Genomic DNA, 24,642 nt, shown 5'->3' on the forward strand with positions numbered 1-24,642 from the left:
ACATAACCCTTTATCTACTAACATAATATGGTAGAGTACATATCCCTTTACATGTGTCTCTCTCTCTATCTACTAACATAATATGGTGGAGTACATAACCCTTTACATGTGTTTCTCTCTCTATCTACTAACATAATATGGTGGAGTACATAACCCTTTACATGTGTCTCTCTCTGCGAGATGAAAGCTAAACGCCAAGTGAGATGAAGGAGAGAGAAAGAGAGGCCGCCGGCGGTATTCGTATACATTAATTTCTATCTACTAATATAATATGGTGGAATACATAACCCTTTACATGTATCTCTCTCTGCGAGATGAAAGCTAAACACCAAGTGAGATGAAGGAGAGCGGAAGAGAGAGAGAGAGAGAGAGAGAGAGAGAGAGAGAGAGAGGCCGCCGGCAGTACTCGTATACATTAATTTCTATCTATCCATAGGCAGCAGGCCTTGTGATTTTATCACTTGTTCAAGATCGTGCTCCCATATACCCGTGCGTTAAGTTGAAGGACTACCAGGAGTGACTCGAGCACAAGCAGCCATGATCATTCCTGTGCGCTGCTTCACTTGCGGAAAGGTGCCCTTTTCTTTTCTTCGGCAACTCCATTCGCTCTGTACATGACCTGCAAGATCATGTCTTTCTCTTTTGATCGCAGGTGATCGGAAACAAATGGGACACTTATCTGGACCTCCTTCAGGCTGATTACACAGAGGGGTATGTACTTTTCTTTCACCCCGTGCTAAGTAAATTTCTTAGCCTGATTACACAGAGGGGTTTGTAAGTAAATTTCTTGGCGGCTTGCAACATTTGAAGTGCTCTTTCCAGCAGAATTAGGGTAAGATAACTATTCCATAGTTCGTTTCGAAACTTCTTGGAATTCTCTCTGAGTACCATGGGTTTGTAAATGGAAGGGTTTTGTGGGTAAGATAACTATTTCCTAGTTGGAATTATGTGACAAAAAGTGTGTGCTACATTTTGCCACATGTAATACTCACTTTCACCAAGTCATGCGTGCTGCTTTAGGCTCCCCTATGTACATGTATATAACGCTCCAATGGCTGGGTGGTCCCCTTTTTTGGGAAAAGCTTCTCTATGTTGCTCCTGCTTGATTCACAACCTACCTACACGAGCATGTATTAGCTCCATTCTCTGGTAAGCATCACCCTGGATGTGTCATACCCAATTGCAGGTTTCCAAATTAAGTATAACATAAGTATCCAAATGAAAAAAGAGAAAAGTTTTAAGTGTTGAAGAAGCCTTGAATTTGTAGATCTCATACCTGAAATCATTATTGAACTAAGCCAAAACTAGTTTTGGAGGTCATCTCCTCGGTTTTGAGTGAGGGCTTCTTTGTGGGTGTGTTTGGCATTGTGAGGCTTTTCTAGAGTGTAGGCATTTGGGCCCAGCGTTTTTGCATCAGATCAGCCCTAGCATTTTGCAGCTTATCCGCATGAAGCATCAACACTTAGTATTTAGCATTGAGCCATTGTATCAGCATTTGTGCAAGTAATCAAAGCAAGTACTCACTTTGGCAACAGAGCAAGGGGGTGCGTGAGGGTGGTTGGGATGGGACATGCAGTGCTCTCTCTCTCTCTCTCTCTCTCTCTCTCTCTCTCTCTCTCTCTCTCTCTCATTGCGTTCAGCTCAGTTTGTCTCAAGTGAAGTAAAGTAACCTTGTGTTTTTGCAAAGTACTAGATCTGAGCTACTTTTCTGACGCACCTGACAACTAATTTGGGAGTGATAGACTCTCGAGTTGGAATCAGGGAGTCGAGATTCTCGAGGAGGGACTTCGTATCCAGGATAGTAGAGTTGATGCTAAGATTTTTAGAGAAGAGGACTCTGAGAATAGAGTCGACTAGAGTTATAGGAATGCCATGCCCTGAGATTGGAAGGTAAGTTCCAGAGGTGATAACTTTTGCTCTCGAGCATTTTGAGTAAGGCGGGAATAGAGTTTTTCCCTGAGATTGGGAAGTCGAGGCTTTCGAGTACCATCGCGTCCGATCTAGAACGGACATGGTAATATGTTCGGTTCAAGTGCTTGTATTCTCCCCAATAATAGGTCCGAATGTTGCGTCGATCTTCTCTCTCTCTCTCTCTCTCTCTCTATCTATCAATTGGCTTCAGTAGTAAGTGATAAATTCTATTTATTAGAGTATATTTGATATTGCTAGAACTTATCTAGTTAATGACACTTGCCCTGTTGCGGTGGACACTGGCTTGTCCGAAGGGTATGTAAGAGTGCCGGCATGCAATCCAAAGCCCTCCTTGGCATGCCCCATAAGTCTTTGAATGGACTTGGACTTCTGTTTGAGGCAATATCACCGAATTTCTTTGAGTAGATTGCAACAAACCACTCAACCTGTTGCTTGAAGGTGATTTTTTAAAAAGAAGAGACTGGTAGAAAAGTATCCCAAAATCTTTGGCAATAAGTGCCCAAAGTATCTTCTTTTGTCATCCACAGATGATACCAAGCCGTGATGACATCCTCTTCTTACTCTTTTGTAAGCCATGCTGAAGTGAAGACAATTTTGTAGGTGCTTCCTTGCACAACCGTAGAGTAGACCATGATGTCTGGGCGTTACCTTTCACATAAGATGCCACCCTTCGTACTGTGGAGTGTTTTGAGAAACGGCCTTCCGAAAAGACGATGTCAAACTGTGGATGAATGCAAGGGCTCGATGGGTGTCCTTGTAGCTTGAAAATGTGTCCCTCCTTGAAATCCTTGGTTTGCTTGTCCTTTTTCTCGAGATCGTCATATTGATTCAAATGGTGGAACGGTCTTCTCTTCTTCCCTTATATTGGCTCGTTAGAGCCAAAACTGTCATAATGCTTGCGGTGCCTTCTAGACTTTTTGTGAGATCTGCTTTTCTTGGTTTTTTTGGCTTCTCTTGTTCTACTAATTCTTTTGCTGCTTCCGATGCTTCCTGCCCTCCTCGTTGGAGTCAAAGGAGGAGCTCTCCGATGACTAAGACGACAAGCTGGGATTATTCTCGAAGCTAGAGCATTGACCGAGAGGCCTAAACCCTAAAATAAAGCAGAGCACACTTACTGTCACGTGTGAACTTCACTTGCGCTACATGGACATGTTTTTCTGCCACAATCTAGCATGATCCAGTAGCTTAGGACTGATTGAGCCTGGCACCTTTGTGAGCCTCTAACAGGATGTGCATGTCCAGGCCGGTCACTATTGCATTACGCTCTCTTGCACAGAACATTCATTTTCAGCATGTAGGCATTTTGTGCTGCGTGAACCGTCTCTTGTTTGATCACCTAAGTAATAAGTGATTTTTAGCCTTTTTAAGAAATCGTGGACTGAACCTCTACCTGCTCGACCCAGCAAATCATCCGTATATAAGCAGTATGGGGAAAAGCGCTAGAAGACGGGAAGGGGCAGAAGGCAGTAGTACCCGCAAGAGCAAGTATCCCAATGCCTAGCGCTTCCCATCCTCAGCAGCACCAACGTTTTCACTCCTCAACGTTTTCAGTAATTCAGCACTTCAGCGTTTTTAGGTATTGGCATCAAGATCATCCCGGCGTTTGCAAATGAATGCAAAGACACAAGGAGGCAGACACCCAACCGGCAGCACCTCAGGATCTCTAGCGTTTTCTCACTGTAAGAGTGTCAGGTGCAGCGGAATTGAATATGGTGAAGATCTAGTTTTACACTTCCAAAAATCCTTTAACTTCTTTCCTTGTGTTAGTGAATGATTTGTGCTTCAACGAATGTTCCTTTTACTTTCCCTGAAGAGAGGGGTTGAGAGAATGCAATAGAGATGTGTAGAGAGAGAGAGAGAGAGAGAGAGAGAGAGAGAGAGAGAGAGAGAGAGAGAGAGAGAGAGAAGAGCGACACCCGATGGGGTCCCAACCAACCCTCTCAAGGGCCTCCCACACCGTTATTGATGTGGAACGGGGGTCAAAACTGGGTGCGAACTACGCACATCTGTCAATCCGAGAATCGGATTGATGTGCTGATTGGCACGTCGGAATACTCTAACCTAAAACTACATGCTCGTCATGCCAGATGTCCATCCTAGTGTAATAACATCTGTCAAAACGCGTATACAAACCATTTATGCAAGAGGGTTCTAAAACTGGAAAAACCTAATCTAATGGAATCGTCTGGAAATGCAAGTCCTGCGAACAGGCTCACAAAATTGCTTGTACTAATTCTCCTAGAATTCTAGATATCCCTATCTAGGAAGAAGGGGAAAACTGGCTCTGGAAGTCGATGAAGCATGTCCATGTGGCACACAGAGCCATGGGCATGTGACATCCTCTCCCGGTTAAGGTGATGTACCAATACAGATCTGCATGACGACCTTGTACGAGGCTAGAAAATCTAGATAGTGGATGAAAAAGCCTTTGGCCACCCGAGCATCTTTATGTGTCCCTCGATCCTTTAGGAAATGTTGCTTTGCTTCCTTCTTATTGCCAAACTGAAATGGAAGCATTCGAAAAGGCTTCGACTTGGTGACAATGATCTCTAGTGGTGCTTCTTTTGGATTGCTCCTTGGAAGTCCACCCTTGTGGCGGAAACTCGATAAGTCCACGTTCGAAACTCGATGTACGCTCAATGTCAAAAGTGACTCTCCCATTGTCATTCGCGGAGAGCAAGTTGTTCATTCTCCATCTCTCATTTCTAATGTGCTGCCGAAGATTGAACGGTTTCAGGAGAAGGAGACTCTCTCGGTCTCGTCTTTCTCCAAAGCATGATACACAGGATTTGCATGATAATGATGAGCATGATGATTTGGATGATAAGGACAAGCATGATGCTTTGCATGATGATCAAGATGCGTTTTCTCACAAGCATGATGATTTGTATCATCAAGAAGTGATTGTTCACAAGGATGATGTGTTGGTTGATACTTTCTCTAGTGAAGCTAACCTCATTGCAGATTCGATCAATCACGAAGAACCCATCTTGGCTTTCGAGTCGAGGTCCACAGCAAACCCCCAGGCAGATTCGATCAAACACGACGAACCGATCTTGACTCTCGAGCCTAGGTCCAAATAACCCTTACAGGAAGTACTATGTGTTCAAATGATTCGTCAGCACACATTGTTCAAGTGTTTCATTCGTGATCGTGTCTTGTATTTTAGTCAGCGTCTTCATGTGATCCCTTTTCCTAGGCATGACATATTGTACGTTGAGCACGTTTCACTCATGAATGAGCACGGATGTATGCGGATTATTCATGAAAAGCTGAAAAGTATGCATTCAAGGAAGTCACATTCCATGTTTCTTCCTTGGTACGACACAGTTTCAGAAAGAGTACAAGAAAGTATGAGCACCAAGCATGGGCATTTCCGTTGTGAATTGCCACAGTTGATTGATTTAGATCAGAAGAGAAATATTCGATCTCATTGTTTGCGTGTGTGTGGTAAACGGTTTGGCACTCCGTCTATTTGTTCATCTACATTGCATGCACAGTCTTTAAGGAAGACGAGATTTTTTCCAGTCACTTTACATGGAATGGGTATGTTCATGTTTTTGTGTTGGAAGTGGTTTCAGGAATTTTCAGCCTCGGAGATTCTTGAAGAAGGTAGACGCATGACTCTAGACGAAGTTGAAGCATTGAAGGAGCCACAAAAGACTTTGTGTCGCTTTCGGCGCGGCCCAAAGAAGCAAGCGTTGCAGACCTTTATGAAGTTCAAGTATCGCATGACCCACGCATCAGAGTGGGCCGGCGAAGAGTCCTTTCGAGGATTCCGGATGTTATTGGCGATCTCCCTCGACGCCACACAGTTCGGTACCAGTACCTCACTTTGAAAAGGAGGTGATGTCACGTGACACATCCAACCATATGTGTCCGTGGACAAGCTACAGCACCAGGGTTCAATCAGTCGAGTTAGTCTAGAATAGGAAGTGATCTGGCACTTTTGCGAGTCTGTTCGCAGACCGTGCATGTCCAGACACTTAGAGTAGATGCATATCCTCCGGTTGCATATAGCATGATCATAAGCATTCCCATCAGAATCCATCAGGGGAATTTTCCAGTGCATTAAACCTATTTTCCCTATTTTTGACATTTTTTACTTATTTATTAAGTGACTTTTGTTGGAAACTAGGTAGGGCAATTTTGCTAAGATAATATATAAGCAAACCAAAGCTAGCACTTTCTAGCAGAGGAGCAGTGCTCAACAGGCCAAGTCTCAACAAGAACAAGAACCCCTCTCAGCAAGACAACCTCCCCTTCATGCTAGCGTTTTTCCCTCAGCCCTTGGCGAATTTCAGCAGCATATCAGCGTTTGGACCAGCCCTTAGCCTGACGTTTTCAGCAAGGCTCTTCAGCAAGCAAGTGCCCAGCAAGATCAACGATTTCACCTCAGAAGGCCAGCGTTTTTGTTCAGCGTTTCAACCTTGCTTCAGCGTTTCCAGCCTTGTGCCCCCGGGGCGATTTCAGTAGGTAAATGTCACGTGACACATCCAACCCTATGTGTCCGTGGACAAGCTACACCATGATCAGGGTTTAGTCAGTCCAGTCAGTCTAGATTAGCAGTGATCTGGCACTTTTGTGAGTCTATTCGTAGACCGTGCATGCCCAGTCACTAAGTGTAGATGCATATCCTCTGGTTGCACACAGCATGATCATCAGTATTCCCTTCAGAATCCATTAGAATCAGTTAGGGGAATTTTCCAATGCATTTAGCCCATTTTCCCTATTTTTGGTATTTTTCACTTATTATTTTTAAGTGACTTTCCAACAAAAGTAGGTAGGGCAATTTTGCTAAGTTAATATATAAGCAAACCCAAGTTAGCACTTTCTGGCAGAAGAGAGAGCAGAAGCACATGCTCAACAGGCACCTTCTCAGCAGAACCCCCCAAGTGACCTAGCGTTTTTGCTCCCAAGCAACAGCCTAGCGTTTTTGGATCAGACCACCGCAGACCAGCCAGCGTTTTGCAATTGCAGAGCCACGGCGACAAGACTACAGCAAATCAGCCTAGCGTTTTTGCATCTGCAGAATCCTGACGACAGAAACACCAGAATTCAGCCCTAGCGTTTTTGGTTGCAGATCAGCCCCGGCGTTTTGCACCATCATCGCGACGGAACCTCCAGAACCATCAGCGTTTTCAGTTTTCAGCAATTAGACTTCGCAGATCAAGTCCCGAACCTCGCAGATCTCACCTTCCCGCAGTAGTTCCTCGCTGCACGGTCAGTTTCCGCAAGGTTTACAGTTTCAGCCCGGAAAACGCAGATTTCAGCATCTGCATTTTTAGCGCGTCGTCGTCGCATCGTTGTTATTGACATTGTCACCGACATAGAGTCAGAATTCAGCAGATAGAAGATTTGCAGATTTCAGCCCATAGCATTTTTGGACAGCAGTAGAAAGATTGCAGATTTCAGTCCTAAAGTCGTCGTCGTCGTCATCACTGTCGTCGTCATCGGCATAGTCCCAGATTGCATCAGTCCATTGCATACGCATTGTACCACTTTGTGCAATCAATAAGTAGACCACTCTCGCCGATGAGAGTGGGGCCTTCGGAGGAGGGTTTTACGTCTCTTGTGTCGTATCTCTCTTCTCTCTCTATCTCTCAGTCTCATACACTTGCACGCACATTGTCCATTCACTTTGTTTGTGATAATAGCACTTTCCATTACGAACGGAAGGCTCTCCCTTCCATAAGAACTAAAAGAAACCTTGAGCACAGTTCGGAACACTCATCTTGAGCAAAGCGCAAACAATCATTCCGCTGCACCTAACATTTGTATCAGAGCTTTGGTAGTGTTCTGTATCACTCAAGGAAAGAACCACAATAACCACATAATTTTTTTTGATTGTTGAAGTCACACGAACCCAAGCTCGCTTGGGCGGGTCGATTCCTTATCGTGTTTTGTTGAAGAGCGACAGGAATCCCAAGAAAGAAGGGCTTGTCCAACCTCCCCTTGTGTCTCTTTTCACTCATTGAGAGCGGACCGTGCACTTAGCGGCCGGCCAATCGACGTGAGGTGGGAAAAAGCAACTTTGGTGTGAGCGCAAGGCCGCCAAGGGGTGCGTCCGCAGAAAGGAGTAGAACTCGGGTGAAGAGAAGATCCTTCTCAAACACGGTTTGGAAGCGAAAGAAAACCTCAAGAACCTCGAGAACCGAGAACCCCAAGAACCCAAGTTCCTTGTGAACTTAAGAACCCAAGACCCCAAGAACCACAAGAACCCACGATTGCAGAATGGTCATCACTCGAAGCGGAATGGATACTTCGCTTATAGGTGATGAGCATGAGAGAGGCGAAGAAGAATTATCCTCACCAGGAGGTTTTTCCGACCCTCCCCCTTCACCATCTACGACAAGGATTGCACTAACTCCTATGGAGGCTTTCGACAAGAGGTTGATGGACAGGAAGTTAGAAAGCGAAGAAAGAATAGTAGCCATAGAGCGCAAATACCAAGAAAGAATAGCAGCCATAGCGCGTGAGAGCGAGCAAGCATGCTTGGAAGCCAAAGCAAGAGAAGAAAAATTTGATCGCGAGAACAAAGCAAGACAAGCAGAATTTGATTGCGAGACCAAAGCAAGAATGCAAGAGATGTTGCGACTCTTTTCTCCACTTCAAGCACAGATGCAAGAGATTGGGGAAAAGGAGACTCTCTCAGTCTCTTCTTCTCCAAAGCATGATACACAACATTTGCATGATTATGAGAAGCATGATGAATTGAATGACAATGATAAGCATGATGATTTGAATGACAATGATTTACATGATGATTTGGATGACAATGACGAGCATGATGATTTGTATGATCAAGATGTGATTTCTCACAAGCATGATGATTTGCATGATCAAGATGTGATTTCTTACAAGCATGATGATTTGCATGAAGAAGATGTGATTGTTCACAAGGATGATGTGTTAGTTGATCCTTTTTCTAGCGAAGCTAACCTCGTTGCAGATTCGATCAATCACAAAGGATCGATCTTGGCTCTCGAGCATAGGTCCAAAGAACCCTCACAGGAAGTATTATGTGTTCGCATGATTGATACGCACGCATTGTTCGAATGTTTCATTCGTGATCGTTTCCTGTATTTTAGTCAGCATCGTTATGTGATCCCTTTTCCTAGCATGACATATTGTATGTTGAGCACGTTTCACTCATGAACGAGCACGAATGTATGCGGATTTTTCATGAAAGCTGAAAAGTATGCATGTAAGGAAGTCACATTCCATGTCTCTTCCTTGGGATGACACTGTTTCCGAACGAGCACATGAAAGTATGAGCACCAAGCATGGGCATTTTCGTTGTGAATTGCCACAGTTGATTGATTTAGATTATAAGAGAAAGATCCGATCTCATTGTTTGCGTGTATGTGGTGAACAGTTTAGCACTCCGTCTATTGGTTCATCTACATTGCATGCACAGTCTTTTAGGACGACAATATTTTTTCCACTCACTTTACATGGAATAGGTATGTTCATGGTTTTGTGTTGGAAGTGGTTTTAGGAATTTTCAGCCATGGAGATTCTTGAAGAAGAAAGTAGCATGACTCTCGACGAAGTTGAAGCATCAAAGGAGCCACATAAGACTTTGTGTCGCTTTCGGCGCGGCCCAAAGAAGCAAGCGTTGCAGACCTTTATGAAGTTCAAGTACCGCACGACCCACACATCGGAGTGGGCCGGCGAAGAGACCCTTCCAGGATTCCGGATGCTATTGGCGATCTCCCTCGACGCCATACAGTTCGGTACCAGTACCTCACTTTGAAAAAGAGGGGACGTCACGTGACACATCCAACCCTATGTGTCCGTGGACAAGCTACACCATGATCAGGGTTCAGTCAGTCCAGTTAGTCTAGATTAGCAGTGATTAGGCACTTTTGTGAGTCTATTCATAGACCGTGCATGCCCAGTCACTAAGTGTAGATGCATATCCTCTGGTTGCACACAGCATGATCATCAGTATTTGTCACAAAGTGATGACGTGGCTACGGACAACAGAAACCCTAATTTGTGCCAAAAACCCTAAAATTCTTGCAAACCCTAATTTTTGCCAGAAACCCTAAAAAAATAAAAATAAAAATGATGAGCGATGCAAATTTTTCTTTTTCTCTATGCAATGAGAAAGAGAGAGAATGCTTTTGCTTTCAAGTTTTGACTCTTTGTGAGAGAGAGAGAGAGAGCAATTGCTTTTGATTTGAAGCTTTTGGGGCTCTGCTTTTGGGCATCCCTTGTAACCTTTAAATTAGTGGTGAGGGCCTCACTTCTCAGAGCATCTGGACGCAGAGTGTGAGAGTGAATCCCGAGCCACTCTCTTGTACTTTGAACTGATTAATATAAAAAGAAATACCGAAAGGGGCGCCAGTCTTTGGGGCCAATCTCTAGGCACGGAACTCCGCCAGGCCAGTGCAAATCTATTGTGATCTGTGGATTGTTTGAAGTGGTTATTTGGTGCTGTTGTGGTTGATTCTTGACTTAGAGTGTCCAAGTCTGTTTTAGTGGTATTAGAGCACGACCGATTTCTCTTCTACGAGAAATCCGATCCCCAATTTTTTTTCCGCGGCACCTATGGCTTCACGCAAGGATCAGTCGACTCCCTCTGCATTTGGAGATTCGGGTAGGGATCACAACGAAGATTCCGGCAGAGAGTATGGCCCGCCTCGGCCTACTCAAGCGGAGCGGCGAGAGATGGAGCGTCGCTAGTTGATCGGCGATGCAACGAAGATAATGCTCAATTTTGCGAAGGACCCAAAATTTGCAAAATATATGAGCGAGACTTCTTTTCAAGAAGTGCATGAGTAGTGGCAGAAAACCATTACACCCACTCTCAAGAAACCTTCTGCTCACAATAAATATTCAGAGAAGGAATTAGAAGAGGTGGTTGATGCACGGATTGCTCAGCCTTTTGACGTGCAAAAAAAAGCCAAAAAGCAGAAGAAAAGCATTGACTTCCCGTAATATTTGGATCGTCAGTCGACTTTTGACAAGGCAAAGAAATGGAAGAAGCGTGTTCGATTTGAAGGAGTACCCAGTTCTTCTTCTTCTTCATCTGACAGTTCTTCTAGCTCTTCAGATTCGAGCGAAGAAGACAGAAAAGGTAAAAAGCGAAGCAAGAAACAAAGCTTCGGAAAGGGCAAGAAAAAGGCAGAGAAGGCTACATCTCGCCCAGAGACTGACAGTTCTACTAAGGACTCGTCTACAGACAGCTCAGATTCCGATGACGAAAACTTTTATGCGAACAAGAAGAATTTTTACAAAGCTAACCAGTATGATTTTCTCCAAGATAAAAGCAAGAAAGTCTGAGAGTTTAAGGAAGGTGGCCACTCGATCAAGTTTGATACTTTTGCAGGATACTCAGATGCTTCGAAGGCTTTGTCTTTTATACAGTAGTTTGACATTGCTTTCGCGGGAGGATGCTATTCAGAGCACTCCAAGATTCGGAGAGCTGCCTCTTACTTTAAGGGGAACGCTCTCACTTGGTGGTCCACGCTTCTTTTAAACAAGACTGTGCCAGTTAAATGGCTGAAATTTAAAAAGCTTTTTATTTCTTCTTGGTTGACGCAAGAATATGAAAGAGATATAGGAGCTGCTTGGAACCATCTTCGGATGACCAAGAAAGATACAATCAATGCTTACTGTGAAAGATTCTGGAGCTCTTTTCTACCCGCCAGCCTCTTCATTCAAGAAGATCTCGTTCAGAGAACAGATTGAGCGGTTCACCTTGGGTCTACCTACAGAGATCCGAGATCACTGCTTGGAATAGAAGTCAGCTTCTATTCAGGAGTTGATGACCGAACAGACTTCTGGGAATGAAAGTAGAAAGAAAAAGAGCAACCCATAGAAAAAGGATGCACGACCCAAGCTTACTCCTGAGGAGAGAGCTCGCTTCATCAGAGAGGGAAAGTGCTTTGGATGCGGGGAACATGGACATATCTGCGCGAAGTGCCCTAAAAAGGCACATAAAGAACAGAATGATAAAGACGACAACAGGCCTGAGAGTTCGAGAGCAGCTGAGGAACGTGGCAGAGAAGGCAGATAGAAAAGCAGAACTGGTACCACATGGCGTGGGACCTGCACCGAATCTAATGAATGAAAGTACAAACTTTGCCGCTTCTGGGGCAAAGTGAAGGATCAGGAAGTTCTTTTGAAGGAGCCAAGGCCAACTTCTTTTCACTTGGAATTGGCGGCTCGATTTGGAATTACGCCCGACAGACTGACACCACATGCGGAGGTAGTTCAACTGGCACCCGGATGGGATGTTGCCATTACACCGAGCATTGGCAAACTTCATTTGCAATGACAGGGGTGTTCAGGGCAAGCGAGTGACGTTCTACTCAGGATCCCTTGGTACTACAAGAACTACGCTGTGGTTGACTATCGGGCCGAGAAAGCGACTTTGATAAATGAAGGGCTTAGAGATTGTACTTGATGAACTTCAGTTTCTTACTCATTCTTTTGGGAGAGAACTGAATGATGGATAAAGGTTGAATATGTTTTGACTTGATCAAAAGAATGCCAAGATTTTTCTCCACACTCATGCCGATTGCTTTTCATAGGGCCTGAAGATCAAACCATTGATCTGATACCTGGAAGCACGCCACCGAACCGGCCACCTTACCGTGTGAGCCGAGTACAGAATGAAAAGATTATGAACCCAGTGAAAGACCTCTTGGAAAAGGGTCTTGTCCAACATAATACTTCACCGTATTGCTCTCCACTGAATTCCCTCTTGAACAACTTTGCTCGTACTTGAAGATGTTTTTCCCTTGCATGATTATGTACTACCGACATCCACACCTCTCTCAAGGCAACACTTTTCGATGCTTTTGGTCTGCAAGGCCCCTTTTGCACCGGAGCTTATCAGCGAGCTGCTTCAGCTCATTCACATAAACAATAGCATCTTGCACAATCGAGGCTCTATCTGCCTGTGAGAAAGGAGCACCATGTTCTTAGTCTTGAGAAAAACTTGTGAAGGAAAGAATAATACAGCTTGTGCCTGAGCAATGCCTTGATCAACAATTTTGAGAGGAAAGAAATACCTTTGTTGGATTTGGTATCAAGTTGATATTTTTCATAAAGCTAATCTCTCTGCTGTCTTTGTGTAAGTGGGTGCCAAACAAAGACCTTTGGGAAAAGGCAACATCAGCCTAAGCGGCGGTCACACGCTGGTGGCCAACTGCAAAACCGTTAGCGACGCCCTTGTGCAGAGTCCAGACTACCCTTGAGTGCCTTCTTACCCTCTGCAGATCGATTGATATGAGCTGCCGCTCGTCTGAGAGGGAATTGGGGAAGCATTGGAAGTTTTGTTGTAGCGCTAGCACTGAGAGAAGAGCAGAGTCGAATGTGTGTCACATGCAACTACCACTTGCAGCCCCGCACCACTTATGACAAGCAGCTTTGGACGCACCCACCTACCTGCGCGTTAGCAAAGCAAGAGATCTTATCATGGTAAAAGGGCACCTGGACACAAACCATATGGAAAAACAGTAGCAGGAGGTGAATACAGTCCTCTCAGCGCTTGATGTCATTAGCTGATGATCGTCCTCCTCCTTGCAGCCCCCGCTTGCTCGCTCGCCCTCCCGCTTGCAGTCCGTCCCAACCCCCCTCCTTGCAGGCCCCCGCTTCCCCTTTTTCAGCGCAAGGCAACCCTGCGACCTGCGAGAGGCCCTGTGAGCGCTGCGAGGACTGCTTTCCTGCGTGTGCACGGCAGCCCTGCGAGCGGTTGATTTTTCTTTTCGGCTGCATATTTTCGCTTTTATGTCAAACGCTGCTGGTCGTTTCGCTTTCATTCAGATGCTGCTGGTCGTGTGATTGAGGCCAAGGGCAATGGTCTAGATCATGCCAAGTGGCCACTGTTAGTATCAAGAAACTAAAAAAGCTCATCAGGCTCACCAAGTAAATACACACCAAACAGCCAGACAATCCACCAGGCAAACGTAGGCACTACACACAGAAAAAAACACACGCAGCCAAGCATACATACAAGCAGTAAACGAGGCAATGCTGTTATTTTGAATCCGATCCCTTCCGAGGGAAATGACGTAATTCTCCTTGAGCAAAGCCAAATGAGCTACAAGAGCGCCCAAGTGCCTTTCCCCCCCGGGAGGGTCAACTTCACCTAAAAGGGGTTGGGAGGTGCAAATGGGAGACACCACCAACCTCAGCGGACGCCACTTGTGAGCCGACGGCCTTCCAAGCGGGTATGACATTTCCTAGGGCAAAATCGTCGGGTTACGAAGGCAGTTCAGTGAGGTGAGCGATAAGTTACTTGGAGGAGGCAACTCCAAAGGGAAGACCGAAGCAAGTCCCACAGTACCTGGGCCTCTGAATAGAGGTACTTGGTTGTTGTCACGCCCATATCAAGTTAGCGAAATGGGTCTCTCAAGGGAATGGTCATGGCCCTAAGAGTGTAGATAACTCTGGCCTCTCGTAGGGCAGAGGAAACTAGTGACAAATGCGTCTGCCTTAGGATTCTGGGTGCATAGTCCTGGTCGTTCTTCTTGTACGCTTTTCCGGTGTATGAGGAGAGCGGCTGGGAGTGCCCTACCCGACTCCTAAAACAAAACAAACAAATGGAAAGAACATGCATACGAAACAAGCAGAAAGAAATATGAAATGCTGTAGGTGACGAGTACTCAAGGGTCCCCTTGTGTGCCTCAAGTGCAGAGAACCCCCCCCCCCCCCTCGCGCTTTCTCGCTGCATGCGCTGCTGTTGTGCACTTTGAGACATATGATAGAAGGAAGGAGTTTATATTTGGAGTTCCATACTTGTTTCAAGTGGAGGTCGGGTATGTTCTCAGAAGCTTTTTACATGATGTTTATTGTGCTATTGCACCCACTGAACCTTTTCTTAGATACAGCACTTTGAAAATGTATCTGCAGATTGTCAGGTTTTTGTGTCCTGTTTGAGATTGTTCTTTTGTTGACAGAGATGCACTTGATGCTCTGGGTTTAGTTCGGTACTGCTGCAGGAGGATGCTCATGACTCATGTGGACCTCATCGAGAAGCTCTTGCAATACAATAGTAAGTAAAAGTTATGAACCTTTCTGTGGGTGCATCCTTTGAGGTATACGACTAGTAATGACGGGTTTTTTAACTTGATCTTATTATGTGAGGAGTGTTAGACCTCCCAAGAACCGGGTGTTCTGTGCAGGCATGGCCGATATTCTGGCTTAATGATGCATGCTAAGGACTCTCACTAACGTGTAAAAGATCACCTCATTGGATGAGTGCTCTATACTAAAGTTAGTTTGGCAAGGAAACCTATTTATTTATGGTTAAGTGGGACTCTATCCTAAGATCTGCACAGATTGATTGTGGTTTGATAAGCTTGCATAGCGTAAGACCATGAAGTTGCTACCACATTGTTCAAAACATTGGTTTCAAAGATGGGAATCAGTTAACTTGTTGCCTTACAGAAATAAGAGAACAACACAACTGCTTTGACATGAAAACTTCTAGAATGTGTTTTTTCAATCATGTTCTATTGAAGGTAAGCTTGAAAGGAAAGCATGTCTGCCTCCTTGTTCTGGTGACCCCTTCCCATCACTTGAAGCTATAGTGCTTTTTCTGTTACATTGTTTTGTGACAAATAAAAAAGAATATTCATGGTTAGTATTTCTCCTCCATTGTTGTTATTGTTCTTATGTGTGCAATTTCTGCCTTTTTTTCTTTGCTTTCAGTCTTTTGATTTGTTGGACTGTGCCTGGGTGTACATGAATTTGGTTGTCGTGGTCTGTGCAGCTCTTGAAAGAAATGAATCCAATCAGTAACATAAAAAGGGGAAGATGCGGATGGGAGAAGCGGACATTATTTATTTGCTTCAAGGTCTCTTGCAACACCTGACTTCTTGTTGGTCCAAACTCAAATGTTATCCTTAGATGTACGTTGATCGTGGGACGATGTTTAGAAAACGCCCAACAGTTCCAGGTGTATGTGTACAGGTTCTATACAGACAAAACTTTGATTTAGTCTAATTATGGTCACCTATTTTTATGTGACTGCTCTTTGTGTAATCGTTTGTAGATGTCCCTCAAGGTCAAGCATTTGGGCTTTTCCTTTCCTATTACATGTTGGTAATATGTGCCGCGGTCATTATTAAAGTGCAGAATGTGGTTCATCAAGCAGGGCTTTTATTGACATTTTATTGACAGGTATGAGCTCAATAAGCTTGTGGAGGAGTTTGACGTAGGCCAGAGGATTGTGGGGGAAGATCTCTTTTAGAGTGGTTAAGAGACAGAAAGAACTTGTTAGTTCAGGAAAAAACAAAGAGGGTTATTTGCCTGTTGACAAAGTGACAAGAGGTTAGAAAGGTGTTGTTATACCAACTAGTTACGATAGCTTCATAAATACATAATAATGACCTGTTAGAGAGGTCTCATAGCAGTCACAAGGGTGTAAGAGACTTGTCCTATAGAACAGACATTTGACTTTTGAGGAATAACTTCACATCAAGAGTTGTGTTACAGTTTTTTGTAATATTATGTATATCCTAAGTCCATTTCCTAATCTAGGATTTTTTGTTTAAATGGTATGAATTTATACATAACTTAAAACTTATACAATTTAGTACTACGTACCTTACGTCCCGAGCATGTACCGAACACTAAGTACCTTTCGGCTTTGAAATCATTGCTCTTGCTTTTGTGGAGTTCGTGTGCACGTAGACTGCAATGTTCCTTTCCACGTTGAAATCATTGCTCTTGCTTTTGTGGAGTTCGTGTGCACGTTGACTGTTGGAAGTAAACAGTTTGTTTTATGCCTAGAATTATGTCAAGCACTTCTCCTTAGGAAGCCGTATGTGGGTTTATTGAGTTAATGCCATTGCGAAGTGGACCTCGAGGGAGAGATGTTTTAAATCTGCCATGTGTGACCCACCCTTGTTCCACCCAGCTTTATTAGGGTGCTATGCACTCCCTGATAAGATAATGGGCATAAAGTGCTTAACGTGTGAGGCGGTTGCATGTATTGATCCGTATCATTCACAAGAGAAATAAACTAGACACATGCAAGGCCATTGGCATTTTCATCTTGAACCTTCATAGTCTTGTCAAGTTTGAGACAGTAAAAAAGGTTTTGTTGAGTGTCTTTAAGCTCTTGCCGACAGAATAGAAGGAAGCTATAGATCTTGCTAAAGTGAGTTTTGTATCGTTGATGAGTTTCTAGTATATAATCATTTTTAAGGTTCACTAGGGTGTGATCTGGTTGCGGTTTGTTGGTACACACTCGATGTTGGTATACGTTTAAGGTTCCTTGAGTCTCGTTAGTCTTTGCTCTCTTTGGTGAGCCTTCATTTGTTGAAGAATTCTTTTGCTTTGTCATCCATTTCATATCATGAGCTTCCGCATTCAACGCCTACTCCATGCAATTCTTCGGCATGCATAAGATGCCTCAAATGTGGATGCAGATCACCCCACACATCTAATCTTTACATTCAGAGATTAGTAGAGAGCGGAATCCAGAGAGCTTTAAGGTTGTTGCTCGTCTCTTGTGATGATGTAGGCCAAGTGTGGAGCCCTTCCCAAGGGACACAGTGTCCTTTAGAAGCTCCCATTTCTTGCCATCCTCGCAAGGGACACAACCTCTAGAATGTTAGAAACTAAAATCCATATATGAACCTACGATTTGGTAGAGTTTTGAGAAACTTGATTGATTTAGGAGAGAATAAGAACACAACGTCCACAGAAGAGAGCGTAAATAAAGGGAGACCATTAAAAACTATTGCGGAAGAAGTGTACTATAAGAGGAAAATTCCACAATCGTTAGCATTGCCGCGGAAAAACAAAAGAAAATAGAAAGATACAATATTGCGTGTGGCAATAGCAGCGAAAAAATATGCGGTAGTGATTAAACAACAATATACGCGACCTCTGACTATTATCGTGTGCATTGTTGCTCTTATTATCGTGTATATTATTGCTAAATGTCTATTAAAAAATAAAGGTGTTCATTTGGGTCGACTATTACCGCGTGCATTGCTACTCCTATTATCGCGTATATTATCGTTAAACGTCTATTAAAAAATAAAGGTGCTCATTTGGGCTACCCAAAATTGAGTGTTTTAAACGAGTACCTTTATTTTTGACCTGCATAAAACATATGAAACATCTCTTTTTTGAAAGAGTATACATAAAAAATAAAAAATTAAAATTGAATTTACTTTACCTTGACAATTTAATGTGCAGAAGATCAAATATTTAAAAAGTTACAAATAAATTAAAAATAGTTGTATATACATTGTGTCACATTGGGACTTTATGAGAGTTTAAACAAATGATTTTCTATCTAATTTCTATCTAATTCTCCTTCTCCTCATCGTTGTTCACATGTACGTACGTTTGATCACCTTGACTCTACATAAACTCAAACCAAATTAAACAAATATCAACAGCTCAAAACAATTGATACAAAATTATTTGTTTAAACTTACCGCTTATAGTAATACAACCACTGCGTCGAATTGCTCGCGAGAGATGTGGTTGTTCTCGAACAACCATCGCCAAGTTTCAAATTCTGTATGCCGTTCTTGAAACTTGACCATCTCTCTGGTTGATCGACTAAAAGTGATATTTTTCTAAGTTATCAATAACAATAATAAATCATCAACTAAAATCTTTATAATCACAGATTTATGTTGTAATTTAACAAAGCTTACATATTCGTTCTTCTATGCTGCTTTGCCTTCCGAGCCATAGTGCGTGGGAGTTTGTCTGGCCCGAGCTTCGCGTTGTTGTTTGTAGGATGAGCCCGTTGCAGATTGATTACTCTTTTCTTGCATTGCTTGCTCGCTCCCCATCTGTCATGTTGTCATCGCGATAGCTTATGTTTGGATCTCTAACTTGATTGGTTGTTGCTCGTTGTACATTGGATCGCTTGTTTTTAAAAAATACTTTTATGTAGGCCTCTAACCATTGTTGTGAAAAACACTGATCGGTGGCATTTCAAAATCTAGCATGCAACACGTCCTCAATAAAGTGTACATGATCGGATAACTGGTTTCTAAACGTTACAAAACAATTCTTATCCGTTGAATGTATAAGAATTTGAAGATGGTGTCAAAACGCCATGTCTTGTGCTGTATCAAAGTCCACCTCTCCGCCATACTTTACCTTGTAGTAGCGCCCATGCGTGTTTGGTATGGGTGCTTCAATATCCTCATCGTCTGCGTTAGGGCGGCACGCTCCGAAATAGGGGACTCCGTCCCTCCCCCACTATCAAAACAAGCAAAGCCACAAGATCCTCCGTCGCTCCGTCTCTCTCGACGCTCGCTATCCTGAGACGAGCATCGATGCACATCGTTAGAAGAAGTGCGTTGACGGTGCTCTACCGAAGCAGGAGCGGAGTGGAGTGGAGTGGCGTGGGACGTTGCGATGCCATGGGAGTGGGATCCTGCGATGGAAGGGGAGTAGGACGATAAGAAGGGGCCGTAGACTGAGGTGCCGTCGGTGCGAAGCTCTGGATGTAAGGAGTCTCTCCCGGACTCTTGCGTGGACTGCGGAGAAAGACCATAGGTCGCAAGCTACTGCGGAGTGTACCGACTAAACAATGCATGCGTCGAACGGAGGTACTGATCCTGTAAAGAGATAGCTCGCTGTAGGTCTGGATCTGCCACCACTGGAGAAACCTCAGTAGAGTAGGTGTAGGATGACCATGCCTATAATTAACAAAGATAAACCTGACACTCATGGTTTAGGGTTAACTAGCCACAAATAATCTTAATTTCTTTGCTTGATCTCACAGTCTCAAGACTCGGGTCCATTGGAGGCGATGTCCACCCCGGGTGGGAGCCCACCTGGATGTGAACCAACCAAAAGAAAAACCAGATGACTGTTCTCCACTATGTTCTCTCTCGTCTGACATCTACATGACAGAGAGCAATATGAGATTTAGCTTTCTTCCCCTACTCACTCATCTATATATATGTACACAAGTATATATGCAAGTAGTGCCAAAGGTCAAGTGGCATCTCTTCAGATATCATGCATGAGTGGATCAATGATCGCAACGCCACGATTAAAAAATGATTATACCCAAGAGAAAGCGTCTAACCTATGGGTGCTGTGCTCCCGTACTTATTGCTTACATACATGCATAAATAAATATACACATACACCCTCCTATAATTTAAGTATATATAATTACATACTCTCTACAATTAAGTATATACAATTACGTAAATATAGCTTTCGTTTTGAGTAGAGATAAAAAGTTATGGTTGTAAATGTAGCCATTGTTTTGTGTTGTGCGCAGTGCGAATTCTATCTTGGGGACGTAAAAAAGATCTTTTTGAAAGCACTCTACAGAAGCCTCTGCACTCTCACATGACGCACCCCACAAAACGGTGGCTTCGCTTACAATCATTGCTCTTTATTTACTTGCAAACTCACACGGACAAACAGATATCTCTATCTATCTATCTCTCTCTCTTTCCCTCTCCCTCTCCCTCTACCTCTATCTCTATTCTCTCCCTCTCACTTTCTCTCTACCTCTCTCTACCTCTCTCTCTCTCTCTCTCTTTCTCTCTTAATTTCTCTTTACTCTCTCTGCCCCTTTCCCTCATTCTATCTCTACTCATTTTCTCTCTCCCTCTATCTCCCCCCCCCTCTCTCTCTCTTCTCTCTCTCTCTCTCTCTCTCTCTCTATTCTCTCCCTCTCCCTCTATTTCTCTATCTCTACTCACTTTCTCTCTACCTCTATCTATATTCTCTCTCTTTCTCTCTCTCTCTATAGCCTTTCATCTCTTTTTTTATATACAATGTCTTCCGACACTCGCAAGGGTTCTTCTTCTTCAACAAGGTTCACAACTATTGTGGAAAATGATCCAAAATCTCTTAAGTGTGGAGATAGCAACACAACCACTCAACAAACGACATCAGAAACCATGATCATGGCATACTTGGTATTGCTGCAAGAGACCGTAAACGAAAAAGGCGAGGACTTATAGGCACTTGCAATGGAGAATGGTACATTAAGGGTACTTGTGGTTGAGAATGAGAATTTCAAGATTTGACACTTGAGATGCAAACAATACGTTTGATGCAACTTGAAGAGGAAGTCAAGAAATAAAAATGCTCTCTTGTGGACTTGAATGCTTTGAAGAAGCGCACGAGGAAAGTAGAGAATGACCATGTATTGAAAGAGGAGAAATTTGACACCATGAGCCAGGATGTATGCACCATGAAAAATGTATGCACAAATAAGTTTTGGATTGATGTATGTGGTAACAATGTGGTTCCTAATTCCTCACTCATGCAAGCTATGGTTCAAACAAAGAATTTTGAGAATGTGGATGTGGAGGAGTTGAAGGAACGGGAGCGACGTTCCAAGAACATTGTTATTCGTGGAATTTTCGAAGAGAAGCTAGAGACCTCTCCTTCTCTTGCCATTGTTATCGAAGATCTATTCAAAACCCACTTTGGCATGTCCGGAGTTATGGTCTATGGAGCACATAGAGTCAGGAAGCACCTCCTTCTCTTGCCATTGTTATCAAAGATTTCTTCAAAACGCACTTTGGCATGCCAGGAGCTATGGTCTATGGAGCACATAGAGTGGGGAAACAAGGAGCTCCTCGCTCGAGAGAACGGCCAATTGTGTGCACCATGCCGGATAAGACCAAACGAAAGATTATCCTTGATAATAGTTAGATCTATTTGAGAGATACAAAATGTTTTGTATGTGAAGATCGCACTATTAAGCAACAAAGTATGTGTCGCAAGGCATATGAGGAAAAGAATAAGAAAAACAAGGAGATCTCTCACGAAGAAAATGTACCTAAGGAGGAGACAAGTACCTCGAGCAAATAGAGATGCGTGACCTATGAGACCGAGTTACAATGAAAAATATGCTTTTGAAATTGTAATGGATACCCATGGAATGTGGGGGTTGGCATTGATGAACTAATAAACAAAGCCGATGTTTTACTCCTTGTTGAAACTTGGGAGCATGATACACAAAGGATTAATGGCTTGGAGGATTACAATGTACGTTCATTGATGTGATCAAAGAATCTCAAGCAACGAAGAGGGCAAGCATGTATGGTTAAGAAAGTATTGGAAGATTTTGTATCAATTGTGAAAGATGACAAGTACAAACATTATGTATGGCTGAAATTTACGACACCAAAAAGAGCACCCATTTTTGTAGCCGGTTGCTACATTCCTCATGCACGATTCTCCCTTTTATGCTTGCATGGATAGAGATCATCCATTTTTTGATTTAGAAGAGGACATTGCTTATTTCGAAGGCGAAGGTGATGTTATTGTATTTGGGGATATGAATGCTCGTAGAAAAACATTGCAACATGATACTCAACAATTTGATATGCCATACATTTCAAGGGAGTTGGAGGAAGTTTACTTGTATGATTGTACTTCAACGGATGAGAAAGAACCGGATCACTATGAAAAGTTACTTTTACATATGTGTAATAGCACGGGTATGCTCATTGCCAATGGTGTATCTTTGTGGAGTGGAACCAATGGATTTACATGTTAGGAAACATAACGGGGACAGTGTGATAGGCTATATGCTACTCTCCGAAGCCATCATATATCCCATAAAGAGTTTTATGTTTGGCCAATGGACCGTAGAATCCGACCATCGGACCTTATGTATTGACCTTTCATGTGGAGAAGCAACTAAGCATGATAATCTCAGCCAAAGAAAAGAGAAATTATCACTATGTATGGAGACCAAACGAGAACGAATGTGTTGGAATTAGGGTTGCAGAGAAACACAATAGAGAGTGTATTCCTTAGTGTGCAATGGAAAGATAGATAGCCCTAGAGTGATGGGCGTATATACAATGCACGGGGGAAAAAACCTCCTAAAGAGGGAAAAAATGCCCCGGCGGTCCTAATGTGTTCACACACATCACTACCACATGTATATGGTAACAAATCCCCCCTGGAGTGATGCGGTGAATGAGAGCTGGCACATGAGTAAAGGGAAGTGCCATGCCCTGAGGACAGGATCAGTCCACAAAGGGGAGTAAGCCCAAAGCTTTGCGGAAAGCTTCAAGCTTCTCACGAGACAATGCCTTTGTGAAAAGATCTGCAAGGTTGTCCTGTGTTGGCACATAAGCCAAGCTGATCTCTCCTGCTGAGAGCCTCTCCCTGACATAGTGGTAATGCACCTCAATGTGCTTTGTGCGAGCATGAAAAACTGGGTTCCTCGCAACTGCCAATGCGCTCTGACTGTCAGTGTAGATAGTGTTGGCAGTGTCCTGTCCAATACCCAAGTCAGCCATAAGGCGTCTGAGCCATACACACTCAACCGTAGCTGTGAAGACTGCCCTGTACTCAGCCTCACAACTCGAAGTGGCCACAGTAGGTTGCTTCTTGCTCAACCATGATATACATGAACTGCCAAGCATGAAACAAAAACCACTTGTGGACACTCGCGTGTCAAAACAACCAGCCCAATCTGAGTCCGAAAAAGCATGTAAGTCTGGCGGCAATGATCCCCCCTTGGGATAAAACAAGCCAAGATGTAAAGTGCCACTAAGGTAGCGGAAAATCCTCTTGACAGCCTGCCAATGCTTAGACCCTGGGCTATGCATAAATCTGCTGACCTGCGAGACTGCAAACTGAATATCTGGCCTCGTGTTGCATACATAAATGAGGCAGCCAACAACAGTTTGGTAAAGAGTGACATCAGCAGGATCGCCAGCATCATGTAGACTCAACTTCAAACCTGTTTCCATGGGAGTGGCAATAGGTTTGCAATCCTCAAGTCCAAACTTACATAGCAATGTCTCTATGTAACTTTTCTGACACAAGGCAATACCACCATCACACTGCTTAAACTGTATACCCAAGTAATGATGCAACAGCCCCAAATCTTTCATCTTGAAAGTAGCATTCAAATCAGCCTTAAATTCAGCAATATGTCTCTCATTTGGTCCAGTGATCAGCAAATCATCAACATAAAGAACCACAATGAGAAATACATCATCCTCACGCTTTACATACAATGTGCTTTCTGTTGGACTGTTACGAAAGCCTCGTTTAACCAAATGAGTGTCAGCTTTCTCATACCAAGCACGAGGAGATTGCTTCAACCCATACAAAGCCTTCTTACATTTGCACACTTTGTCCTCTTGTCCTTTTATGACAAAACCGCGAGGCTGCATTACATAAACTTCCTCAAATATGTCACCATTCAAGAAAGCAGTAACAATGTCTGATTGATGTACATCCCAACCAAAATGAGCTGCCAATGCACATAGAAAACGCACAGTAGTCATACGACAAGTGGGAGCAAAAGTCTCTTCATAATCTATGCCTTTTTGTTGTGCATAACCCTTTGCAACAAGTCGAGCCTTATGGCGATCGATCTCACCATCCGGCTTGCGTTTCAACTTGTAAACCCACTTGGTACCAATGGCCTTTTTGCCAGGAGGCAAATCACATAAAGTCCATGTGTCATTCTCTATAAGTGCATCATATTCTGATTTCATGGCAGCAATCCAATTTTCTGAATTCTGTGCTTCATCAAAAGACAGAGGCTCCTCAACATCATGTAAACTAGACACAGCCAAAGCATAACAATCTGATGCATAAGATGCATGGCGAGAGCCTGAACGAGTACGACTAGATAAAGGTGCATCCAGTTTACTGTCACGCAAAGTGTGCACCAGCCATTTTGGCATACCTCTAGCCTGCTCATTTTCAGCCCTTTCCTCATCAAGTACATCATGTACATCTGCATCAGTAATA

The 24,642-nt window shown here is 43.5% G+C and overlaps 1 protein-coding gene across 1 annotated transcript; it reads left to right on the plus strand.

The window, feature by feature from the left end:
* The first annotated feature begins 302 nt into the window (after positions 1 to 302).
* On the plus strand, positions 303 to 16,226 carry LOC147446063 (DNA-directed RNA polymerase subunit 10-like protein). The gene is made up of 7 exons (XM_086525375.1): positions 303 to 573; positions 653 to 711; positions 14,853 to 14,947; positions 15,668 to 15,692; positions 15,834 to 15,867; positions 15,950 to 15,999; positions 16,078 to 16,226. Exons 1-7 carry the CDS (start codon positions 538 to 540, stop codon positions 16,145 to 16,147), a joined length of 369 nt encoding a protein of 122 aa, XP_086381501.1. The 5' UTR covers positions 303 to 537; the 3' UTR covers positions 16,148 to 16,226.
* The last annotated feature ends 8,416 nt before the right edge of the window (positions 16,227 to 24,642 follow it).

The sequence above is a fragment of the Adiantum capillus-veneris genome, chromosome 12 (genome assembly GCF_014529385.1).
Source record: "Adiantum capillus-veneris isolate H3 chromosome 12, ASM1452938v2, whole genome shotgun sequence".
NCBI classification, from domain to species: Eukaryota; Viridiplantae; Streptophyta; class Polypodiopsida; order Polypodiales; family Pteridaceae; genus Adiantum; species Adiantum capillus-veneris.